This window comes from Pseudopodoces humilis, chromosome 9 (assembly GCF_049639895.1).
Source record: "Pseudopodoces humilis isolate 2021_Gansu_Grassland_sample_001 chromosome 9, ASM4963989v1, whole genome shotgun sequence".
NCBI classification, from domain to species: domain Eukaryota; kingdom Metazoa; phylum Chordata; class Aves; order Passeriformes; family Paridae; genus Pseudopodoces; species Pseudopodoces humilis.
In genome coordinates, this window is record NC_142208.1 from 2,678,021 (window position 1) to 2,702,469 (window position 24,449).

General features: G+C 52.2%; 3 protein-coding genes across 5 annotated transcripts; all 3 read right to left on the reverse strand.

The window, feature by feature from the left end:
- Nucleotides 1-140: 140 nt before the first annotated feature.
- On the reverse strand, nt 141-10,922 carry PPA1 (inorganic pyrophosphatase 1). Its single transcript, XM_005533101.2, has 11 exons — nt 10,810-10,922; nt 10,606-10,670; nt 7,158-7,211; nt 6,643-6,762; nt 4,905-4,991; nt 4,502-4,628; nt 3,890-4,017; nt 2,410-2,495; nt 2,112-2,181; nt 1,001-1,040; nt 141-470 (listed from the first exon to the last, which is right to left on the reverse strand). The coding sequence occupies exons 1-11, from the start codon at nt 10,871-10,873 to the stop codon at nt 439-441; spliced, it is 873 nt and encodes a 290-aa protein (XP_005533158.1). The 5' UTR covers nt 10,874-10,922; the 3' UTR covers nt 141-438.
- Nucleotides 10,923-12,450: 1,528 nt separating this feature from the next.
- NPFFR1 (neuropeptide FF receptor 1) lies at nt 12,451-14,716 on the reverse strand. 3 transcript variants are annotated; one of them, XM_014261644.2, is made up of 3 exons: nt 14,441-14,716; nt 13,687-13,786; nt 12,451-13,353 (listed from the first exon to the last, which is right to left on the reverse strand). In XM_014261644.2, the coding sequence occupies exons 1-3, from the start codon at nt 14,628-14,630 to the stop codon at nt 12,558-12,560; spliced, it is 1,086 nt and encodes a 361-aa protein (XP_014117119.2). In that variant the 5' UTR covers nt 14,631-14,716; the 3' UTR covers nt 12,451-12,557. The 3 variants fall into 3 exon arrangements, with proteins under 3 accessions (XP_014117119.2, XP_087915903.1, XP_087915904.1); XM_088059777.1 differs by having other exon boundaries at nt 12,451-13,786; XM_088059778.1 differs by lacking the exon at nt 14,441-14,716 and adding an exon at nt 14,119-14,234 and having other exon boundaries at nt 12,451-13,786.
- A 2,772-nt stretch (nt 14,717-17,488) lies between these two features.
- On the reverse strand, nt 17,489-24,323 carry LRRC20 (leucine rich repeat containing 20). The gene is made up of 4 exons (XM_005533118.3): nt 24,164-24,323; nt 23,210-23,359; nt 21,577-21,744; nt 17,489-18,025 (listed from the first exon to the last, which is right to left on the reverse strand). Exons 1-4 carry the CDS (start codon nt 24,243-24,245, stop codon nt 17,874-17,876), a joined length of 552 nt encoding a protein of 183 aa, XP_005533175.1. The 5' UTR covers nt 24,246-24,323; the 3' UTR covers nt 17,489-17,873.
- Nucleotides 24,324-24,449: the final 126 nt, after the last annotated feature.

Consider the following 24,449-nt stretch of genomic DNA (forward strand, 5'->3'; position numbering starts at 1 on the left):
ACGTGGCGCTCAACACCAAAATGGGGAATCGGTCACCGGCTGGACTCGATGATCTCTGAGGTCTTTTCCAACCTCAATGAATCTGATTTTGTAACCCCCCTCAGCTCCAGGGAGGGAAAGGAGAGGGAGTCCCAGAGCGCTGGATTTCAGTAGTTTTTATTTCTAGCATTCGTACACGTCCCAGGTGAGTGATCCCCTGTCACGATTTAGAGCACACCACATGACCATGCACAAGCAGGGTGTTTGGATTTTATAAATTATTTCTTCCAGCCTCCACCAGGCTTCAGCAGACACGTCACTGCTAGGTATGGAATTCTAATCAGCAAAGTTACAGGCAAGGTCTTCTTGCTGACACTGAAGCTATTTTTCTGGTCTATTCCTGCGCGTGGCAGCTCCTCGGTGGGAAGGACACAGCTGTCTCACCACCATCCTCGGGACTTAGTTCTTCTGGTAGTAGAACCATTTGTCAACTGTGTGGGGCAGAAAAAAGGAGAGGGTTGGTCCCCTGTGAGCCACCCAGTTATTAAACAGTCACTTGGCAGTGTGTATGTGTCATCTGCAGCTCAGGGGCTTCCTCTGCTCCTGGCAACAGCTCCTCAGCACAACAAACAGGTTCTGGCACAACCCTGTTTATGTGGATTTGTTTTCCCAAAGCAGTCACCCTTGCTCAGGCTGCCATTAGGAGCATCCATGACTTGGTGCAGGCAAGGACAGCAAGCCAGGATTCCCTCTGGCTCAGCTGACTCAGGGAGACAAAGCCATTTGACCTCCAGCTCCCATGGCCACATGGAAGACACGCATTTCTCTGCAGGTTTATTCCCCATGAAGGGATTGGAAGAGTCAGCCTAGCTCCTCTTTCTGCTCCCTCAGCTTGCCCTTGGGCCTTGCCCTGGCTATAGCAACATCCAGGTTTAGTTCAGACCCTCGTTTTCCTACAGGTGATTCCTCTGAGGAAGCCCCTGCTCTGTACTGGGATGTCAGGGTGGGTTTTGAGACTCACCTTCGGGTGGGATGGGGCTGGCAGCTTTACACGGCGGCGCCTGAAACAAGAAGGGTGTTATTAGGGACCAGAGGTGTCCTTGCACTCTCCACACATCATTTAGGGCTGCAGGAGTCTTTCCTGAGCACCATTTTAGACCCTGTGGCAGCTGGTCAGCTGTGGGGGAACACCTGAGCTCACATCCCATCATTCCTGGAGCCTCCCCATCCCAGAGATGCCCCATGTGCCCGAAGTGCTCTCCTCCAAGTGCAGGCTCCAGGGCCATCTGATTCCCAGCACTCCAAAATCTACACAGGTGCAGGCAGCTGCTTTTGTTGTTTTTTTTTTTAAACCTACAATGTTGGTTTAAAAACTATGGGGGAATAGAGGCATGAAGGACTCTGAGAACTCTTCTGAAGAGCTCTCCCCTTTGTGTTCAACAACCAAAGACAGAGAAAATCCCTGTCTGGTGACACATCCTCCATGAGGGCTTTCAAAAACCTCACTGAGAACCCTAATTGGGAATACCAGCACTTTAGAAAACAAGACAATGGTTTTAAAGGTCTCTCCAAGGCTGTAGAGAGACACAGGTTTCCAGCTATGGAAGAGAGGCAAGATTTGGAGTTCGATTTTCCTGTCTCCTCCCTCTAAGCCCTTCCAGGTTGCCAACAGCAGTACTCTTCAAGTCTAGAGAGACACAATTAATTCCTGAGGCTGGACAGGAGAACTACACCAGGAATGTCAAGCTCTTCATTCTGAAGCCTGCAAAACCCCTGGGGAACTGGGCTCTCTTTTCTCAAAGGGAGACCTGTACTGTGAAGCCCTTGGAAGTCCAAATATTAAAACCCTCTCAGAAGAGCTGACAGCCAAGCTACAGCTCAGAAGTTTAGCCCTCCATGCAAACTCTGTTTGGGATTCCATCTCTTGGATGACTAAGGGCAGAGAGAAGCCTCTGGAGGAATGTCTGGTTTGCCCCACATCCATCCTGTTTAACCAGAAGCAGGTGTTCAGCCACCCAAAACATTCTGAGCATGCCAAGTGCCATTCACACAGAGAGAACAGCTCACCACACAAACTGCACCCATTTTCCCGATAATAACACCGGGATCTGGCCACCCCAACTGGTACTTACTGCATTCACAGTAGCTTTTGCACAGTCTTGACTACAGCAGAAAGGGCTGTCAGACACCGTCAGGTTGGTGCTGGAAGACATTGGGCACTTGTGAGAATGTGCAAGCCCAGCCTTTCCCCCAAGGAACATTAAATAATGGAATACTAAGGATCTCAGTTAACAGCTGCCAAGTGGAGGGGGAAGGCCTGGGGAGGCAGCCAGTAGCTAACAGAAAGCATGGCACTACTCAGGAAGGGAAGTTCCAGGGCTTTCAGTTAAGGAAGAGGAAGGTGCACATTTCCCACACGCATTAACCTACCAGTTGATCTCCCCTCCGTCAGTTTTCTTTGTTATTAAAGCTTTCCAGTGTTCGTGGGTGCCTTTGATGACATCCAGGGCAAAATCCTGAAGTTGGAGATGAGAACAAACATCACGTTACATGGAAGCACCAGACCACCTTCTCCAGACTATCACTTACAAGGAGTTGATTTTAGACAGCTCTGGAAGGGGCTGGAAGAAACCTCTTCCGCTCTGCTGCCGTTCAGGAAGAGCAGAAACTCCCAGTGCACAACAGCTGAGACAACCAGGATTGTACAGGAGAATTGTTTTGCTTTCGAGATGGGAGGATCTGCCAAGGTCACAGAGCGAGCTTGAGGCCAAAAGAAACTGAACACAGTCTCGGGCCAGTGCTCCATTATAAAAGCACCTCCACCCTGCTGCTCCTCCCACTCAGTTTGTCTCCAGCAGCTTGCAGATCCAGGCCTATCCAGGAGCTCTCTTCCACTCCAGGCAAGTAATTCAGACCAGCAGGAAGAGACAGGCAGCTGATCTGGCTCTGCCACTACTTAAAAATGAATTTGTTTCCAGGCATATCAACCTCTTTCCTTAAAAGTGGGCAATATGTGCTCAAGCATTAAACTGTCAGCTGGAGAAAGAAACACACGCAGTTCTTTGTTGGTGTGAACACCGGCACTGAATGTCCTGGTTTGATACCAAACCAAGCCAAATAAAACACTGCAGAGCATGTGTGAGGTTCTTTATCCTGATTTTCCAGTTTCCTTGATGGGTTTCACCCATCCTGAGGGGCAGCAAGGTGTTCCAGCACAACCAACCTAGTGCTGTGCTATAGCACCACCAAAGGGGAAAAGTCCTTCATGACTTCCATTTTCTTTCCCAGAGAGGGCTTTTGGAAGATTTTCCCCTCCTCTGCACCACCTCTGGAGCTCTGGGAGTTGAGTCACCTCACTAAACCCCTCATGGCACTCCAGGAAGGGCAGGAGTGAGGACACCAAAACAAGATTTCACTTGCTCAGGAGCAGTAACTTATCTGATCCAAGCCAGAGAAGAGGCAGAGGAGCAGTGCTGCCAAGGCAGAGCCTTACTCACAGGGTGTGAGGGAACACTTCGTTCCCAAAGGAAGAAGTGTTTTAACTCCTGAGTTAAGTTCAGCTTGCACCAGGTTGCAGTGGATCAAAGCCAACGGGTAAGGGAGGAAAAGGGTGATGTCAAGCTGCCTTTGCTCCAGAGCTGGAGCAAATAAAGCTGGTGTTTTCCACCTGGTTCTGACACGGAGGCTCCCAGCCCTGAAGTGATCCCACATGAAGAAAATATTCAACACCACCACACTGATAACCCCAGGCATTTTTCTCTGATATTCCTGCACTCACTAGGCTGCAAAAACAGCAGGATGAAGTGAAATCAACTATCAGCAGCCCCATAAAAATCCATTCTCTCAGCAATTCACTCGTGTCCCCACACACCCTGAGCTCAGGTTTTTGCACCAAGGGAGGCGATCCTACCTTGCCTTTAAATTCTCCATTAAAAGCAAACTGATTTTCTGGCTTTCCATCAGGTACTTTGTATCTTCTGAACCAGTCCACAGTAGCTTCTAAGTATCCAGGCTTCATCCTTCTGACATCCTCGATGTCTGGCAGGGGACATGGGATTTGTTAGCCAGAAACAGAACAGAATTTACTGAATTACAGAATTTATGTGGCTCTGCTGAGCTGTTCTGGGCTGTGCCTCCTCCAGCCCCTTCCCCAGCAGCCTTAGCAACATTTCGGCCAGGTTCCCAGAGGACACAGTGAGTATCTCCTCAGGGAAATTACTGTTTCATCCTCAGGGTGTGTATCCCCAGTGTCCCCAGGAGTGTGGTCACATTTAAACAGCTCTGATTAGAGGTTTAGGGGACAATCCCTTTCCTTCCACTGGACTGCCACCCTGCGTTTGGAATGCCAGGCCGTGCACCTGCGACGAACAGCAGTGAAAATGTTTTGCTCTAGGATCATCCTTCCAGCATCACATCTGATTAACAGCACTGCACAGCAGGAGCAAGCCCTGTCCCCACCTCCTGCAGGCTTTCAGGGCAGAAAGGGAGGCACTGATGCTGCTCATCCCCCCCTGTAACTCACCATTGTAGCTGTCTGCATCCGGGTCTTCAACGTTGATAGCAATCACCTTCCAGTCTGTCTCTCCCTCATCAATCAGAGCCAGCGTGCCCAGCACCTTCACTTTGATGACTTCTCCCCGAGAGCAGACCTGCAAGGACAAAGGCCTTGGTGTCCATTCTGATGCATCCAAGGAGAGCACAACAGCAGGCTGTGCAGGAGCTCAGCAAGCAGCCAGGTACCATGAAATTAGCTCTCGCTGTCAGCGGCTCATCAGCCCTGGCTCATCTCAGCAACAATCTCCAGAGGCAGCAGAGGGAAACATCACGTTGTTAAGGGAGGGGAGGTAGGAAATGAATAATGTCCCTGGATAATTGACTTTGGAGACATTAATTACACGTTTCAGGAGACATTTAGGATGCGTTACCTTGCTTCCAATTTCGCACACATCAATCGGATCGTTATCTCCACAGCAACCAGTATTTTCATCCTTGTGACTCGGGTCTTCCCAAGTCTGGAAAAAAAAACCCCAAACCAACACCAAAATCAACCATACATGAATAAGAACTCCCAGGTTTAGAGAGGTAGTGAAAAGCAGGTTTATTATAGGCATGCAGTTGCCTGGAATGAACAGAGGATGGCCCACTTCACACCTGCTGCCAGGTCAGGATTTGGGCTACTGTTTCCCTTGTGCCTGAGAAGTTTGAATTCAAGTTAAAAGGTCTCATCTTCCAAAAGGTAAGCAGCTCCCTCCTATGCAACAAAACCCCTTTCAACAACTTTCCAGACTTCCTCCTCTGTCCCACGGCTGCGTAAAGGTGAAGTTCACATCTATAAAGAGCAATTGTTGATTTGGCTTCCTGACTCTTCCTCTCCCTATTCATTCCTTAGCAGAAGTTTCCTGAACTCCAGATAGCAGCCCAGCAGAGATGGAAGACAGACAGGGTGTATTGTTTCCCTTTCATTAAACAATTAAAGACACTGTTAACCCTAGAGAAGAGATAAGAACGTGGAGTCCCACTGTGCTCCCCAGTGCATCTCACCCACAGTGGTGAATGCACATTGAAGGACACAGCTCCAGAGGCCAATTAATTGACTCCAAAAACGAGCTGTTTAAAACATGCTCCTGATCAGGAGTGAAAAGCACTCCATGTCCACTTGCACCATAAGGAACACGTTCTCCTAAGGGGGCTGAGATAGAAAAAGGAATGTTCTTCCCAAACTTCTGTATACCAGGACGAGACCAGTGTAGCCAGGACCTTGTGATGGATCCAGAGCGTTCAGGAAGATGTTCTGACACTTGGGTGGTGCTGTGGGGCCGTTCACAAACACTATCACATTTCTCTATCAGGAAGTGTTAAGCTCTTGATGCATAAACACCTTTGATCCACTAACACATGACAGAGCAAAGGTTTCAAAAGATACCATCGTGCACAAAGAATCAGACACCAGAATCCATTCAAGCAGGAAACAACTCAACTTTGAGGCCCTGTGTGAAGCCATGTGGAGAAAACACTCGACATGTGCTACTGTCAAGAGCAGAAATACCAAATTCAGTGTGTTTGCCTGTGATCTGTCACTGACAGCTTTTTTCTCTGGAGGAAACTCCAGTCTTAGAGAACATCTGAGGCAAACAGCCTTGTTTGAAGTCCCTCTTTATCTAGAAGTCCCCAACCACTTAAGAGCATGTGTCCAGACATCACTATCATGGTCCCACCTTGCCAGCTGCTTCTGGGAAAGCACATCTGTGCAGTGGTGGGCGTTGGCAAGAAGAGTCTTCCATAAAGATTCAGCCTAAATCCTGCGCCATTAGGATAAAACCTTGTGCTTCGCCAGGCACTGCATCGCCAGATGCACGATGACAGCTCCCTTCAGCCACAGAGAAGGACCTGCCAGCTCCTGCCCAACCCACCTCTGAGCAGCTGAGGCTGAGCAGCAGCTGCTCATCCTCAGGGAGCTTGTTTATAACATCAGAGAGAAGCCTAAAACTTGGGATTTCTGCTTGAAAATACCCCTGTTCTCCTGACAGGTTCTCTCCCTTCGCAGGACGATATATCCAGATCAGACTCTCTGCTGAGCTAATTGCTCATTAATGTAGTGCCAATTGCAGGCACCCTCCCTCCTCCCCACCAGGATGGATGAGCCACTGGGATAAACCACAGTACCTGTGGGATGGCACCGTAATTCCAGATGTAGCCCTTGTGGGGAAACACGTTTGCTACGAAGCGCAGTTTCCCTTTCTTCACATCTTGCTTAATTGGGTTTAAGGGTTCCTTTGTTGAAATCTGAAAGAAAAGTTACATAAATCCCTCTGCTTTACCCTTTATGAATAAAAAAGTAATTTTTCTCAATGGAACTGACAAACCAAGAGACCGAGAGACGATGCTGATGCCAGCAGCAGATACTGGACAACTCCTGTTGCACTGCCATCCCTTGGGATATGGTTTCCATCAGGCTTACGAGCCTTGGAATCACATGGGGTTAAGAGCCATAAAATACTGCTTTAATCAGAAGCCACTGGAGAACATTCCAACTTCTGCAATCTCAGCCTCCACACCAGACCTCCAGCATAAAGCAAGTACTGACAGGAGAAGTTAGAAACCACTCCGATTCTGGAGGTGGAATTGAGCAGGAATCGGCAAAGGTTAAAAAAAAGGGTTAAGACTGGTAATGCAGTTACCTCCATTTTAGCATTTGTCCATCGAGGTACCTCCACGACCATGTTGAACACATTCTGAAGAAAGCAAAAGAGCAGTGAGTGGGAAGGAATCTTGGGGCCATGCTTTAAACTAGGGAGTGCATACAGGTGAGCACAGAAACCAGCCAGTTCACCTGAAACCACATGGGTTTTTCCTGCTGGGTTCCTTTTTTCAGTGCTCATTTTGAGACAGCTGATAGCCCAGTCAGTCACATGTCATCACTCCAAGCTGAATCCCACAAAACACCCCAAAAGCCAGACTGAGGTTCCCACATGTTCTCCATCAGTTGCCACCTACAAACATCCCCATCACATTCCTAGGCTACAGGAACAGGTTAAACCAATGGCAAACAGCTGCATATAAACCTGGACATGACAAAATGGTGTTTGGGCCACATTTCTTAAAGACAAAGTGTTTGATGCTTCAGAAAGAGCCAGTCTGGCCACTCAGAAAAGACAAGGCCAACAGGACAAGCCATCTATTTAATAGTGTAGGTATCTATGTACTGCCCTGAAGGAGTGAGACCATCACTCCCAAATATTCTAGTCATCATGTAGAAGAATGCCCTTCCTCCAAGCTGACACTCTTGTAAAAGCAGACCTTGCTAGTGGCATGGTGTGAGGATAAAAACGTGGGGGGGAAATGCAGAACCACATCTCACTGTATCTTGTTTACAGGTGACACTTGAAAACACCTCCTGTTGATCCAGCTGGGCTGAGAGTTCAATGTCAGCCTCCTCTCCAAGAAAACAAGCTCTTCCATGCCTGAACCTTAACATCTGCTGTTTGAAGAGATTATGGCTTTTTAACAAAAAGTCAAACCTTGCTCCCTGGCCTGGGCAAGGTTTCTAATCCCCACCTTAAGCAGCATTAGGATGGCAAAGTCCCTCGAACTTGTCTTGCCCCATAATTGGATTGATATTGTGCAACAAGGGCTGTTACATCACTGACTTTGCCCACACCCTTCCCTAGCAGAGCTTTATTACAGCCCCTTAATTGCAGGGGGGTCACTGCTCATTTGCATTTTGTTTGCAGAAAGGCACAGAATTATTTTTATTCCTAACTTGAGGGAAGGAATGAAGCAACTGGAACAGGCTGGGCTGGGTTCTTATGGCTTTGCAGGCAGGGAAAGATGACTTGGGGCTGCATCTTTGTAAGGATTGAAGCTTCCCCAAGGTCCAGCTTGGCCAAGGACACACAGAGAGCAGCCCAAGGTCATCCCTTTGCAATGACACAAGTCCAGGTAAGGTCAACACAGCCCAGCCTGAGACTGAAAAAAACACCCTGCAATCCTCTCAGCGTCTTAGGAGTCTGAGGATAAAGATCAGGGAGCCCAGACAGAGTGGGACAACCTTTTGCTTCCAGTTGGGTCCTGTAACTGGGCTGGCAGCCCACCTGCTAAGTGATGAGTAAAACCTCAGTGTTGAGGCACTTCAGCCACAGAGAGAGCCCCATGGGACCAGCACCATTGTGCAACTTCAGGGACTTTGACCTCCAGCTATTGTGACTTTTTTCTCTGAATGACTTGGCACAGAGGTGGTGGCAGCAGCACTGCCTGCCTGAGGGCACACCAGTAGCCCAGTTTCCCCGGTTAGGCACTACCAGTTCAAGGAACTCCTCGCCTCTGTACTCATTCCCCTGCTCCTTCCTCCCCTGTTCTGCATTATCTGGATTTTCCTTGTCTGGGTTACCTGCCAGGCACCTGCACTGGGGACTGCTTCCCTACTCAGCCACTGCTTCACCACTGTCCTTGATGATCACAGTCAATCTTTTCCCCTCTGAGAAGGCAAAAGCCACTTCAGACTTCCCAGAGCACCTCGAGTAGCTCCATCACCTTCACCTCAGTAGCTCAATCAGCTGCTTTTTTAGAGGTTCATCTCTCAACACTGCATATTCTTTTTTCCTTTCCCAGAACCACTCCCCACCTCTCAATTTCAGCTCTCTCTCACAAGTAACAGTTGCTCCACTACATTTCCCGAGCTGCACAGCTTTTTAGTACAGAGAAAGAAACAAGCTACAACACTAAAGTACACACTCAGACAGCCCAAGGTACCGCTGAAAAAAAAACATTAAATGAAAACTGAAACACAACCATTTTGATTTCCTGAAGCTGGGGCATTTTTTACTCAGAACAGCCTAATTTGACTAACCACTGGCTGCTAGAAGGATGTGAAAGCCCTGCAGCCCTGCAAGGGGCAGGTTCTGCCAGGGAAAAGGTCCCAGGAGATGCTACAGCAGGAATTTAACCTGTTCATCTTTCTTATTCAGTGTCAGATTATATTGCAGGCCATACTGCAGCCAAAACCCAAGCCTGAAATATCATGCAGAACCCTTAGGAATGGGTGTAGGTATTACAAAATAAGCAGTTTTCTGCTTAGCTAACCCAAAACGCCTGCATGGGCAAGCTCAAGCCAGCCACTCGCGTCTCTGACGCAAAAAAATGAGAATGAGATCATCCATTCACTTCTCCTGGGTCGCTCCACCCGAGGCCAGGACGGTGAGAAACCCATTCCTTGCAGGGGGGAGACAATGACTCCATGAGGTGCTCCTGCAGTCTGGGGAGCTGGGAGCCTCCCCCAGGAGTCTCAGGCTGCAGGACCCTGTGGTCCCCAGATCCCCTGGTCCCCTGGATGTTTCAGGACCCCTGGTCCCTGGGATGTTCCCAGATCCCCTAATCCTCCTGGATGTTTCAAGACCCCTAGTCCCCTGTGTGTTCCCAGATCCCCTGGTCCCCTGTGTGTTCCCAGATCCCCTGGATGTTTCAGGACTCCCCAATCTCCCGGATGTTTCAGGACCCCTGGTCCCTGGGATGTTTCCAGATCCTCTGGTCCCCTGTGCATTCCCAGATCCCCATGTTGGATGTTCCAGGATCCCAGATCTCACGGACATTCACAGACCCCCTAGTCCCTAGGATGTTCCCAGATCCCCTAGTCCCCATGATATTTCAGGACCCCTGGTCCCTTGGATGTTTCAGGACTCCCTGGTCCCCTGTGTGTTCCCAGATCCCCATGTCCCCTGGATGTTCCCATATCCCCTGGTCCCCTGTGTGTTCCCAGATCCCCTAATCCCCCTGGATGTTCCCAGATCTCCTGGTCCCCTGGATGTTCCCAGATCCCCATGTCCCCTGTGTGTTTCCAGATCCCCTGGTCCCCTGTGTGTTTCCAGATCCCCTGGTCCCCTGGATGTTCCCAGGTCCCCTGGATGTTCCCAGATCCCCTGGTCCCCTGGGTGTTCCCAGGTCCCCTGTGTTTTCCCAGATCTCCTGGTCCCCTGGACGTTCCCAGATCCCCATGTCCCCTGGATGTTCCCAGATCTCCTGGTCCCCTGGACGTTCCCAGATCCCCATGTCCCCTGGACGTTTCAGAACCCCGAATCTCCCGGATGTTTCAGGAGTCCCCGATGCCCTGCGTGTTTCAGGACCTTCTCTTACCTTCCCGGCGTCCGCGTAGATGGGGATATCGTGGAACGGGGAGATGTAGCGCCCGGCGGCATCCTCTGCAAGGCAAAGGGAGGGGGCCGGCAGTGAGACCCCCCGGCAGCTCCCACCTGGGCGGGCTCAGGCGAGCGCTGGGGGGGTGCGGAGGGGCGGGAAGGGGCGCGGGGGGGCCGCGGCGGCGGCGACCGGAGCACTCACTGAAGAAGAGCCGGTACTCGGGGCTGTGGGGCCCGGCGCGCTCCTCCACGCCGTACCCCGACATCGCCGCGCACGCGCCCGCGCTCGCCGCCGCCGCCGGGACACGGGGGACACTGCGCATGCGCCCTGCGCGCGCCCGGCCCGCCCCCCGCGCCACGCGGCGCCTCAGGGAATGGCCCGGCCCGGCCGGGAATGGTTCTATCCGGTTTGGAATGGTTCTATCCAGCTTGGAATGGTTGTGTCCGGCTGGGAATGGTTCTAACCAGCTTGGAATGGTTCTATCCGGCCGGGAATGGTTCTATCCGGCCGGGAATGGTTCTAACCAGCTTGGAATGGTCCTGCCCAGCTTGGAATGGTTCTGCCCGGCTGGGAATGGTCCTGCCCGGCTTGGAATGGTACTTCCCGGCTGGGAATGGTTTTTCCTGCCTTGGAATGCTTCTTCCTGGCTGGGAATGGGTCTTCCTGCCTTGGAATGGTTCTTCCCAGCTTGAAATGGTTCTTCCTGGCTGGGAATGGTCCTGCTTGGCTTGGAATGGTTCTTCCTGGCTTGGAATGGCCCTTCACGGCTTGGAATGGTTCTTCCTGGCTGGGAATGGTCCTGCCTGGCTTGGAATGCTTCTTCCTGGCTTGGAATGGCCCTTCACGGCTTGGAATGGTTCTTCCTGGCTGGGAATGGTCCTGCCTGGCTTGGAATGCTTCTTCCTGGCTGGGAATGGGTCTTCCTGCCTTGGAATGGTTCTTCCCAGCTTGAAATGGTTCTTCCTGGCTGGGAATGGCCCTGCACGGCTTGGAATGGTTCTTCATGGCTGGGAATGGTCCTGCCTGGCTTGGAATGGCCCTTCTCAGCTGGGAATGGTTCTTCCCACATGTAAGGGTCCTGCTTGCCGTGGCCACAACAGCATGGGCTGGCATGGACCGGCACAGCACGGTCCTAGCCCAGCATAGCTCAGCATGGCCCCCGTAGCAAGCGGTGGCGTGGTCCAGCATGGCGTAATCCTGCCTGGAGTGGCCACAGAAGGGTGGGATGGCACAATCGGGCATGGCACGATTCTACCCAGCACAGGTGCAACAGCATGGGGTGGCATGGACTGGCTTGGTCCTGCGTGGCATGGCCACTGCGGAATGGTGGGATGTGGTCCAGAATGGCCACAGATGGAAGGAGTGACATTGTCCTGCGTGGCATGGCTTGCTCTGGCAGGGACACAATAACATGGGATGGCATGGTCCAGCCCAGCTTGGTCCAGCATGGCCACAGCAGCATGGGATGGCCTCAGCATCGCCCATCCATGGAATAGCCATGGAAGGGTCCATTCCCTATGGCCACCATAGCATGGGTAGCATGGACCAGCGCAATCCAGGCACAATTGCCTGGCATGGCCATGGCAATGTGGTTTGGCATGGCGTGGCATGGCTTGGCACGGCACAGCATGGTGCTGCATGCCTCTCGGTGGCATGGCCAAGCACGGCACAGAACGGCCCATTCTCCCTGAATCCCTGCATTCCCTGGCCCCATGCCTGGACTGGGGCTGGGTAAGGGGGGTTCTGGCAGGGACCAGGGGCCTGTGGTGCCAGGGGGCTTGGCTGAGGGCCCTCTGGATGGTGCCGTGCAGGAAGTGGAAGAGCCAAGCCATGCACAAGGCATCAGTAGGACACACCTTTATTTTGATGTCTCAGGGCCACAACAGGGCAAATCCCCACTCCCCACCCTGCAAGCCCTTGGTCCAGAGTGGTTTGGTGACCATGGCTCCTTAGCTGTCCCACGCTGGGACGCCAGCGCGGCGCGGGGCCAGCGGCCCCGACTCGGACATGGCCGGCGAGTCGCTGTTTCGCGCCTGGGTGAAGATGCGGTTGCGGGTGCCAAAGAGGGTCCCGCGGCCGTGGCTCCGGGGGGCGTAGGGCCTGCGCTGGCAGCGGAGCGAGCAGAGGGGGGCCCTGAAGACCTCCTGGAAGCCCCGCCGGAAGTTCTCATTGAAGTAGCCGTAGATGATGGGGTTGGCACTGCTGTTGAAGAAGGCCAACCAGTGGGCGAATGGGTAGATGTAGACGGCGAGCAGGCGGAGCTGGCCCTCGCTCAGCCGCCCGTAGTCAGTCAGCAGCATCAGTGTCCAGAGGGGCAGCCAGGAGATGGTGAAGAAGAGGGCAACAATGATGAGCATATTGATGACCTTGGCCTTCCTCCGGGAGATCCTCCTGCCCTCTGGCTCCTCTCCACTGTGGGCAGGCGCCACCGACTTGAAGAGCTTGAAGGCGATGCGGGCGTACATGATGACGATGAGGACGAGGGGAGCCACGTAGATGTGGGAGAAGAGGACGATGGTGTAGATCCTCCTCATCTCCGTCTCGGGCCAGGCCTCCCAACAGGAGTAGAGAGGGTAGGAGTTGTTGTAGGTGTCCACCATGAAGTGGTGCTCCTCCCTGGTGACAGTCAGGGTGACGGCAGCGGGGCACATGATGAGCAGGGCCAGCACCCAGATGATGGCGATGGTCAGCAGGGCTTTCCTCAGCGTCAGCTTCTGCCGGAAGGGGTGGACAATGCAGCGAAACCTGTGGGAGAACAGATGGTGGTGGCTTTGGGCACCTGGTGGGGACATCACTGGGGAAGGAGGGCGGCCAGGACCCAGAGGTGGGAATGGAGGGGGTGGTAGGTTGCTCTTTACGCGTGTCTTTTGGTGGAAGAGATAGGTTGGTGTCTTCAGCCCAGCGTGGGGAAGGACACCTTGCTGGAATACCCCATGGACAGCTTTGTGGTCTCCCTGGAGAGCTGTGACAAGTTCCTGACATTCCCAGGAGTTTTCTCGCAATGGGAGCCGCACAGGGCACCTGGACCTGCTGGAGATTGCCTGGTCCCCACATCCCCACGTTCCCATGCCGACGTACCTCTCCACAGCGATGGCGACCAGCGTGAAAACGGAGGCAGAGACGGACATGCCCTGCACCAGGCCGCTCATTTTGCACATGGTGTTGTCAAAGGGCCAACCTGTGAGGGGACACCATGGAGGCTGTAGGTGCCTCTGGCTCACCCAGCTCCCTTCAGGTGTCTCCACCCACTGTGTTGTTGCTGGGGGATGCCAAGTCGTGCTCCTAACAGGGGGCTTGTGTGGAGATAGCCTTTAGCAGCATAGATCCTTGAAGAAGAACCCCAAGATTGGTAAAAAAGACACACATTACACTTAGAAACTCAAGGAACGTGGAGGCTGTCATTTTTCCTACCAGCTTTGGGATCCTTAATCAGAAGGACTTACATCTTGTTTCGTGACCCCAATATCAAGGCAATAAATAGATCACACCCCATAATCAATAAATACAAACCCTGCCCCATGGCCTGGCCACTGCTGCAGCTGATCCCTCCCAACTCCCTTATCTCTGGAAAGGTCAACAGGCAGAGCTGAGCCAGCACGGGAGAAGGTGGATGCAGGAAGAATAGGAGGTTTTTTTCAGCGTTGCTTGGTGAAGAACGGCTGAACTTCAAACAAATATGCAAATGCAACATTAGGGTCAAACTTATTTTACCACAAATGGCCAAAACCTCAAAAAAAAAAACCCCAGAAAAAGAAAGGATGTTTCCCAGTCATGCATGGGGGACGCTTTCTCTCCGTTCCTCGCGTCTCTCCCCTTCCTCTGCCCTGCTCACCTGTGATGAGGTTGTCCACCAGGGTGGTGGGCATGCAGAAGATGCCCACCAGCAGGTCGCTGATGGCCAGGTTGAGGAGGAACATGTTGGTGACCGTGCGCATCTGGCGGTTCTTCACCACGACAAAGCACACCAGGACGTTGCCGATCACGCACATGAGGAAGATGAAGGTGTAGGCCAGGATGAACATGAGGGCCACAGGGGAGGAATGCTGGTAGTACGCCAGGAAGGTGTAGTTCTCCCTCAGGAGGTGGCTGGCACTGGAGTTGGGCCACCAGGTGCCATAGGAAGGGCCTGGGGAAGGCAAGGCAGGAAAATGAAGCCAGGAGAGAATAAAGCAATTATTCCCTTCATTTCTTAATGCCTCCAGAGGTGGGTTTTCATATTTATTCCAGTGCCCAGACTGGCTGGGACATGTCCTGCTGGACTCATCTTTGTGCCCCAACAAGTCTCCTCCTCCTTGGGTTACACAACTCAAGCTTCTGCAGCACCTTGGCTGAATTATTATTTTAACACCGTTATGGTTTGATATCACTGATATCATTATTATTTGATATAATTATTGTTTGATATCGTTATTACTTGATATCATTATTATTTGCATCGTTCTTTTTGGTGAGCAGCCCAGAAGATACCCTGATCTCTTTAGGGATGATGGAAGGAAGACAAATCCACATCCTGACACTCCAATGCTCTGGCCTTATGGGAGCTGTGTCCGGGCTGGCCTGGGAGCATCCCTGCCCCCGCTGCTTCTCCTTCTGCTTCCAAGGTTTACAATTCCATATTCCCCAAAATCTTGTTTCCCCAACGAAGCCGCAATAACCAGGAGAAAGGGACTGGGGCAGAGGACACCCTCCCCTCCCATCTAAAGCGAGAGTTGTCATTCTGATCATTAGCTGGGAGCTTCTGATGGAGGCGCGGGGGTGGAATTTTGTCACTACGGATGGAACGGGGCTCCGCAGCTCCCACCCTCGGGCTTCCCCAGCCGCACGCAGGCAGGGATGCGGGAGGATGCCGGGCGTGGGCAGGAGCTGCCTGCAGCGGTGACGGGACTGACTCCGGGAGAATCCAGGCTGCAGTGGTGAGGCGAGGAAAGGCACATTTTAGCTTTAAGCGCCTGTAGGACAGCCCTGCAAAGCCGCTGTGTGATGGGCAGCTGGAGCATCCCCCCTATCCCTGTGCCTGGTGCTCAGCTCGCTAGCCGAGATGCTTTTCCGAGCCACAGGGACCACTGGCTTCCTCAGGATTCCGGCCCTATTCAGCCCCTAACACCCCAGTCCTGGGTTCAGGATTTGGGCAACACATTCCCAGTGGGGATTCAGAAAGGCGCTGGGGGTGCAGCCCACACAGGAGAAGGAGCCTCTTGGAGAGGCAAGGGAGTAGCGGGATCAGGGGGGGCAAGATTCTATCAGATACGTGAACCAGCTTTGTAAGCAGGAATAATAACAGAGACTGTGATGAGATTACTCAAAACCTGTGACATTAAGCCTAAAACTTCACTGGACTTTATCTTTTGGGGCTGCAGTGCAGCATGAGCAGGAGGTTAGTGTCCTATGGATTTGGAGGTGGTTTTAAAAGCCAGGTGGAAGATGGGGAAAGGAAAATAAGGGGCTGCTGAGCACCCGGGTTGGTGCTGGATGGATGGATGGATGGATGGATGGATGGATGGATGGATGGATGGATGGATGCAGGTGTCCTCAGTTCAGCACTGACATCTCGGACGTGGTGACAGGGGGATGAGGGGGACCGGACAGGGGGCGATGGACCACCCGCCTCCTTTCCTGGCTGTGGGAAACCACCGCAGGGAAAGGCTGGTCTGATGGAATAGGGGGATGAGGGGTGGATAGCTTTTTTGGGGGATAAAATCAATCAGCTCTTGGCACTCACCTCCTCCGGCCCGACCCGGCTCCGGGGGCTGCATCGCTGCCGTGCAGGAGCTACCGCCGGAGGCGATCGGCTGCCCGGGGAGAGGGCGCAGCTCGCCCCCGTCCCTCCCTCCCGCCCGCTCCGGAGCTCCGGTGCCGCCGCTCCGGTTGCGGCTGCTCGCCGGCTGCAGCGGAGAAGGGGAGGGGGCGCGGGGGGAAACAGCCTCCCATCGCCATGGATACCGGGGGACCCGCACGCAGCCCCTCGCGGATGAGGCAGCGCGGGGGCGGGCAGCCCACGCGGGGCAAGGAGAGGGAAGGGAGAAGGTTCGGTCCCTAGGGAGAGTCCGGGTCTCTGTCCCCTCGCTGCCGCCGAGGTCCCCACACTGATGCTGGCAGCTGATGGCCGGTGTCCCCGGCAGCTCCACTGTCCATCCCGGGAGGAAAATATGCCAGGAGCCCCAAGACGAGTGGGGAGATCCCACATCCATGAATCCATACGCAGGGAAAAGCAACACGATGTTTAGGGATGCTGGTCCTGGCTCCAGGCTGCCTCACTTAACCCCAGCTCCTCCAGCACGCCCAGCATCTCTTACCATAATCTTTTACCAAAGTTTGGCAAGCCTAGAAGTTAAATGTTTACAGGATTTACAATTCCTGGCGGTCCCCAGCCCGCACGGAGCATTGGGAAGTGTTTGCCCGTTAAATACCCAAAGGAACAAACAAGGGAGATGTTTAAACAAGGCGTTTTGAGATAACACCTGGGGTTTCTCCCAGGAGTTTTTTGAGGTTTTTTTTGCAGGCAGCCAACTGCTAAGGGACATGGGTGTGCTTGGAAGTGGTCTCCCTGCCACTGAGAAGCCACTTTCTCCAGGACATTTATTCCTGGGAAGGGAATCAGCACAGCTCGAGGAACTACAGCACCCGAGAGGTGGATGCACACTTCTGGGGACACCCACGGGGTGAGCAGCCTGTGGGGACCCACTGGCATTGGGTGGCACTGGTTTCCACGGTGAAAAAACTAGAAGGGAACAAGAATTCCTTGGAAAACAAGGATTTTTCCGGGGAAATACTGCTTGGGTCTGTGAGAATCCAGCTGGAGGCTGCAGTGAGCAGCAGTGAGAAGGGGTTTCTTTAAGGACAAGACTGGTAATTCGAATTTAATCAGATACAAACCCCCTGATGAAACAGGAAAGCATTTAATCAGGCACTTGGCACACCACCACGTCAGCAATTCCAGGGAGAACCCTTACAGCCACAGGGATGCCCTCCACTATCTCAGCTGCTCCCCACCAGAGCCCAGCTGGGAGGGTGAACATCCAGATCTCCCCCCAGCTCCTCTTGCAGCTCCTCTGCATCTCCAAAAACACATAAGCAGGAGATTGCCTGGCTTGGGACTTGGCAGAGCCATCCCTTCACGGGGGAGCCCCGCTGCTTGCTTTTAATTTAGGAAAATCGAGGCACTCGCTCGGGTTTGGGACAGAAACAGGGGCATAGCAGGGACTGACCTAAGCCAAACCACTCTCGTGGGATCACTCTTGGGACAGCTCGGGCACCCTGGGATCCTGTCAGGCTTTAGGGATGGGCTCCTCTGGAGACAGCAGCAGGTCGAAGGGAACGAGGGGCCGGACCAGCAGCCGCACCTCGGGGCCGACGGGGTTCGCCCGCAGGTTGAGGCTCCGCAGCAACGCCATGGAGGCCAATTTATCCATGGGCACCTCTGGAAAGAGAGCATGGAGGTGAGAATCTGTCCTGGAGGGGTGGAAGGGATGAAAGCTCCTCTTGATGATCTGCTTTGATCAAAGCAGGAAGGCGGTGAAATATTCATTTATCCATCTGCTCAGGCAAATGGTTATCGGTTGGACTCGATGGTCTTTTCCAACCTAAATGATCCTGTGATTCTATGGAATGTGTCAGCAAGGTGCAGACACCAAGATATCCAACGTGGGCACTGCCCTTCAGTTCTCCCAGTCCTGCTGGGACACTAAATTGGGATTCAAGGACTTATTCCCTGATTTTATCCCTGGTGTTGCAATGCCCAGGAGCCCTCTCCAAGCTGACAGGAGAACAAGTGGTCTTTGCCCTTGTTGGACAGGCTGCAAAATGGCTCTCAGCCATCAACAGGCACCCTTCTATTTTGCAATTTCCATGGATTTGGGTGCTGTCCTTTAGAAAACATTGCATTAACAAACTTTGTATTAAAAAAAAAAAGGGTGCAGCTCAGCTGGATGATCCCAATGTGAATTCACTGAGAGCTGAGGGAGGAGACTGATATGAAAACCTAACCCATTAAGCTCATTAAAAGGTGATAGGTTTTGCTACAATTCACAATATTTTGGGCTTGCAAAGCCCACCTGTCTGATTTACCTAAACCAATTCCTTTTTCATTTGGATGCCGAAATCACAAGAGCCTTTTATTTCCCAGCTCCTGTTTCTTCTGCCAGCACCTGGAGCAGAACTGCAGTGTTGTAATTGTGTCTGGTAGATGATTATGTGATTTTAAAACCATGAAACTTATTTTATGCTAGAAAAAGACTCAAACACTTCAATGCCTTTGTTTTTTTCCCCCTCTTTTGCCTCCAGAAAACAGTGCTATTTTCCATACACAAATTCCCTAGGAGTGCACATCTCATCAGGCAGAGCTTCACATGAATTTTTTTAATAACTCTTCTTCATGGTGGATTTGTTCACTGCTATTCCCCTGTATCATTTTGCTTGGCTTTTGTTTTTTTTTTTTTTCCCTTGAAGCACAAAAGTAATATTTATTTTTTTTCATAGATCTTCCTATTTAATCATCGTCTAGTGAAGTGGAGAATAAGAAGTTTAATCATCCTCTTAGGCAGCATGATAAAGTTTAAAGTGCTTTCACTCATTTTGCTTAAATTAGGGAGTTTAGTAAAGTGTTTTGGGGACCAAGACCTTCCCAGGTCAGCTCTACACCTGAGTTCCAGGTAAGGAGCAGTGACTCACCTCTGGCATGAAGGGACAGGCAGGGCACACAATGCAGCCTGTAGGGTTGTGCCCTGAGAGCCACAAATTCCTCTAAAAACCACCCAAAGCATCACTTGTTGCCTTCCCCATGGATGAGGCACTTGCATTTCAGCCTGAATTATTCATGCTGGCTCCACCAGTCAAGCAGAAAACAGGGAGGGAAAAGGCTTTTACGTGATTAAAGCAGAATGTGACAATAAGTGGGATGCTCTGGGTTGGAAGGGACCTTAATGCTCATCCCTGGATGGAGGCAGGGACTCCTTCCACTATCCCAGGTTGCTGTAAGCCCTCTCCAGCCTGGCCTTGGACACTTGCAGGAACCCACAGCATCTCTGTGTCAGTGTCTCATCACCCTCAAAGGGAAGAATTTCTTCCCAATATCCCATCTAACCCTACTTTGAGTTTGAAACCATCCCCCTTTATCCCATCTCCACATTCTCAGGAGGACAAAATTAACCACAGTTGCCCCCAGCAGTGACCTCCCCAGCCTTGGCAGCAGTCTCAACATCATCCCTATTAAACCATTAATCAAGGAATAAGGGAAAGAGAAGCTGAAGCTTCAGGCACCAAAACATCCCCATGGATTGGTGGAGCTTAAAATGCTGATTTGATATAACTCTAATTATCAGGGAAAGAGTTAAAAGCACTGACAGTAATATACACATAATTACAGGCCAGGGTGAAGAGCTTATTTAGATGAAAAGGGTGGCTTGTGGCACTAAATGTCTCCTTTCACAGAGCCCACAGCCTCCAGGCAGGCATTAATTAATCTCTTTTCACTCCTGTTTCCCTATGGAAAACATTACCTACCAACCACCTCCAGCTCAATATGTCAATGTATCTTAGGAGGTCACTCAGCCCTTTCAGCAGGAGCTTTTAAATCGTGTTTGCAGCCCTGGCAGGAGCCTCTCCAGCATCCCTGGGATGGCAGAGGAGGACAGGCAGAACCAACATAGGCACAGCACCACAAACCAAGGGATCTGCAACCTTACAAACACAAGCTCAGGTGCAGGGGAGCCTGGGACTTGTTTGGGAAGGGCTGGTAGGAGCAATGTGATTTCCCAGATTTTTGTTTCCTCGTAAAAAATGGGCTGAAACCCCCCTGGCTTTCCGGTTTCTACCTCTTCCTTTTCCAGAAACTGTGTAAAATAAGCTCACATCACCCATTTCTGCAGCCAGACAGCGTCGTGTGCACCACTAGGACGTATCCCTACAACATTTTGGCTTGAAATTGTTAAATTTTCTTCTGCTTTTGTTTTCCCCAACACCTGGAGGACACCTCCCAGCCGAGAGGAGCCTGGTGGGAGGTGAGCAAACCTGGCAGCCCGGTTCTCCTCCCAACCCAGCATCAATCCAGCTGGGTGCAATCCTGGATGCAACCTTTCCTCCCTGCTTTTTAGGCACCAAAAAGCTGCGTTCCCTCCTTCCAGCATCCTGCTTGCACAAAACAAGCAGGGAAAATGCTGTTTGGAGACCAGGTCGGATTGAAATCAGCCAATTAAACTCAAAAAGTGATGGAAGGAGCTAAAAGTGAGACAGCTCTCTCCGGGAGGCAAGAGAGAAAAAGAGGGTGAATAAAAACCGTGTCTTTCTCTGGCTCCTGTGGAAGCAGTTTTTAATTCCAGTGTTTCTACGAGGCACAGCCGGGGAGCAGCTGATGTGAGGCTGCCAATAAACCTCGTGTTGCAGGGAGCAGCTTTCCCAGCAGCAGCTGAAGCCATCCCAGATAAAACAGCAAAATTGAGTGGACTCCGAAATTCGCCTCCCTGGGGGTCCGTGGGGGCTGTGGGATGCTCCAGCCCGGGCTCTTTGAAAGCTGCCTCCTAAATAAATCCCTTTTTATCTGTGTACAACAGCTGCCCCTTTTGCCCAGCTTTTGGAGACTCCAAAGCCTTCAGCTTTTTGCACATGAAAAGATTTTCCTACCTCTGCAAGGCTGAGGGATGAGCGTCTCTTATCATTCCTTTAATTCAATTTTTAGGGGATTTTGTAGTGTTAAACAGCTCCTGTTTGCTCTGGGAAATGTTCAGGTGGGCTCATGTCCTTGCTTAGGCTGGCAGTAAGGAGAGGGGGACTGGGCTCTGCAATTAGCTCTGTTTTTTAACAAAATCTGTGGATTCTGGGTCAGCCCAGCTGGAAGTGCCAGACTTTTCCCTTGGAAGCGATGAAAACACCGGGAAGGCCAAATGGCTAAGCATGATTATTCTCTGATTATTCAGCATCACCCCAAGGGGTGATGCTAAATCACCTTTCTTCCAGTGGGAAAAAGCTCCTCCTCACCTGCAATCTCGTTCTCTTCCAGGTCGATGGTCTCCAGGGCGGGGATGGTGGCCAGGGGCTCTGGGAAACGCCGGAATCTGTTGCGGGAGAGGTCGATGGCCCGGAGGTGCAGCAGGGAGGTGATTTCCTCAGGCAGGCGGTGCAGGTAATTCCCTGCCAGGTTGAGCTCTGGGAAGAAAGAAAAGAGGTTGTGAGATGAAGGGAAAAAGATGGGAAAAAAATAATTAATGCACGGCTTGATTTACAGCCACCAGTGGGATTCCAGCTCCAAAAATTGAGCTTTTTTTTTTTTTCTTTTTTCGCTGTTTTCCGTGGTTGACGTTCTAGTTTTGCCTGCTGGGAATACCACATTTAGGAGTGATGTTTTTGTTGGCTTCCTCAGGCTTTCCTAATGAAATTGAGCAGCCTTTTGCAAGCAGGATCTGTAAAAAAAATAAGGAATAGTTCCTCATCGAGTCAGTGAAATTTCCTCCCCAATGGACATTTGTCATGGCTTAATGCTAGCTCTCTATATTCATGTGCCTGAAGCCCTTCTGAGGAATAAAGGAATGGTGGATGAAAAGTCTTTAGATGTGAAAAATATCTATTTTTCACAGTTTGCCCGTCCGTGCTGCCTTCCTGCCCCAGAAATGAGCTCCTGTGGGGCCACACTTCTGGGGACAGAACCCAAATCCCGCTGTCCCAGCGCCCTTCTCCAGTGACACAGGGCTTTCTGCACTATAAATACCCACACAAGCAGCCCTGCCCCTGCTAATACCTGGTATTTATAGGTCCTGCCTTATTCAGGCTGTCCCCAGCCCTGGGGCATCTGTTCCTGCTGAGACCCAGCACATTTCATCACCGGAGTGATCGGTTCACCGGTGGAGCAAAGCCCTTGCTGGGAAACAAGGTCATTTTTTCCCCTTCAGGGCTTGTTGTGCTGTCTAGAAAATGAAAATTGATTTCCTTTGCTCGACGTGTTTCCTTTCCCCAGCCTAGGGGTGTTCTCGCAGATGATGCTCCGGCTCCAGAACAAGGGAAGCCTCCCCAGGCACACACCACAGTGGCATTTGCGGGGTTGGAGGAACAAAATTGATTTTTAGAAGCTGCCAGAGCATCCCCAGCGCCGTCCTCAGTGTTCAATACCGTGGTACTGGATGCTCTGGATGCTTGCATGGCCCTTTTTTAGCGGATTAGCCTCGGGCTGCATTCTCTGGGCTCCGCAGGGAGGTGTCCCTGTGGTGCCGATGATCGCTCCCATCTCCTGCGGTGATTAACTCTCGCCGATTTCTCATGATGAGGACTAATTAGTCAGCACAGCCTGGATTGCCCCGTCTCTGCCATGCCCCGTTGTTATCCCCAAGCTGCATTTCCTGTCCTCGTCCATCCTCAGCCCCATCCTTGGAGGGAGCTGGAGGGTGATGAGTGACCCCGCAGCAGCCTGATACCAGTTTGGAAGGCTGGGTGAGCGCAGAATCAGCACCCTCGTCCTTCAGGGGGCAGAAGGTATACGGGAAAATGGATTTTTGGGGGTCTGAACTAACGCTCGCAATGAGCTGTGAGCTCAGAGGAGATTCTTGGGTGCTTTGCCCCCTCTGCAGCAGCCTGGGGGCTCCTGGAGTATCCCAGAGGATTGGAAATGGCTGTCCCTTACCTGTCAGCTGGCTGAAGGTGGTGACGAATCGGCCGGTGATGGACTTGAGCTCGTTGTTGGCCAGGGAGATGCGATGGATCCCCTCGGTGACGCTCCTCATGGCTTTGTAGATTCCAACGGGGAAGGTCATCAGTTTGCAGTTGGCCAGATCTGCGCACAGAGAGACCCAGGCAAGGGTCTGATAACTTCTGTCATCCTGCTCCCCTTGTCCCTAATTCCCTGAGCAGCGCAGGGATGCTTATTCCTCTGACTGGGATGGAGCAGGGATTTCCCTGGGCATGCTCCTGGCTGGATTTCTCACGGTCATGGCTGGCTGTCCCATGGCGAGCGGTGGGGAAGGGAAAAAGATTTGATTGTGCTTCTCACCTCGTGGCTTTGTTTTGTCCTGAGTTGTTTCTGTTTCCCCTCCCAGGAGATGCTGGGGATGGAAACCCTGCATCCCAGCCCCAGGATGGGCTCTGTCTGCCCCCTCCTCAAAGGCACTGCGGGGGCTGATGGAGCAAGCTCCATCCTCCCACCTTTCTCTCAGGAGGATGTGGAGAGCCCGAGCCACGAAGCTCCAGCTCCCGGCATAAGCTGGTTTATATCCCAGGGCCCGGAATCCGGTGGGAATAAAAACGAGTGGCTTTCATCTCTCTCCTTTGATGAACTCTTGGGTATTAGCTGTAAATGGGGAAATTGCAGGAAAACACAGATCTGACAAGGCAACACGAGGAATAACCTGCCCCTGCCACAGCTCGCAAGGAGGGACACATCCCATGGGATATTGTGAACCTGCTCTGGCTTTGCGGGACTGAGGGCCCTTTGGGGGAGCCTTTCTCTTCTCCGGAGCTGCGGGGAGGGAACGCCAACAGCTTTTTTTAGACTGTGGCAGTGAAAAATAGAGCCCTGCTCCCGGATACCCGATCCTTGTCCGGGCCCCGAGCGGGAGCCGGGACGGAGCGCCGGGCTTACCCAGGGAATCCGCTTTGTTCTCCACCGTGTCGTTCACCTTCCTGGCCACCCGGGCGACCGCCTCGCCCATCCTCTTGTGCATGCGGGCGGCCGGTCCCGCCGGGAATGCGCTTCGGACCGGGGGATCCAGGGCTGGAGGGAGAAACCAGCCACTCTGGTCTCTGGGAGAGGGATACTAAAAATAACCGGCGGGATCAGTGTTCCCAGGGGAGGGAGGGAGGCTGTGCTGGGGCTGGCATGGCCCTCAGGGGTGAGATTCCCAGCTTTTCAGGATGGTGCTTTTGGG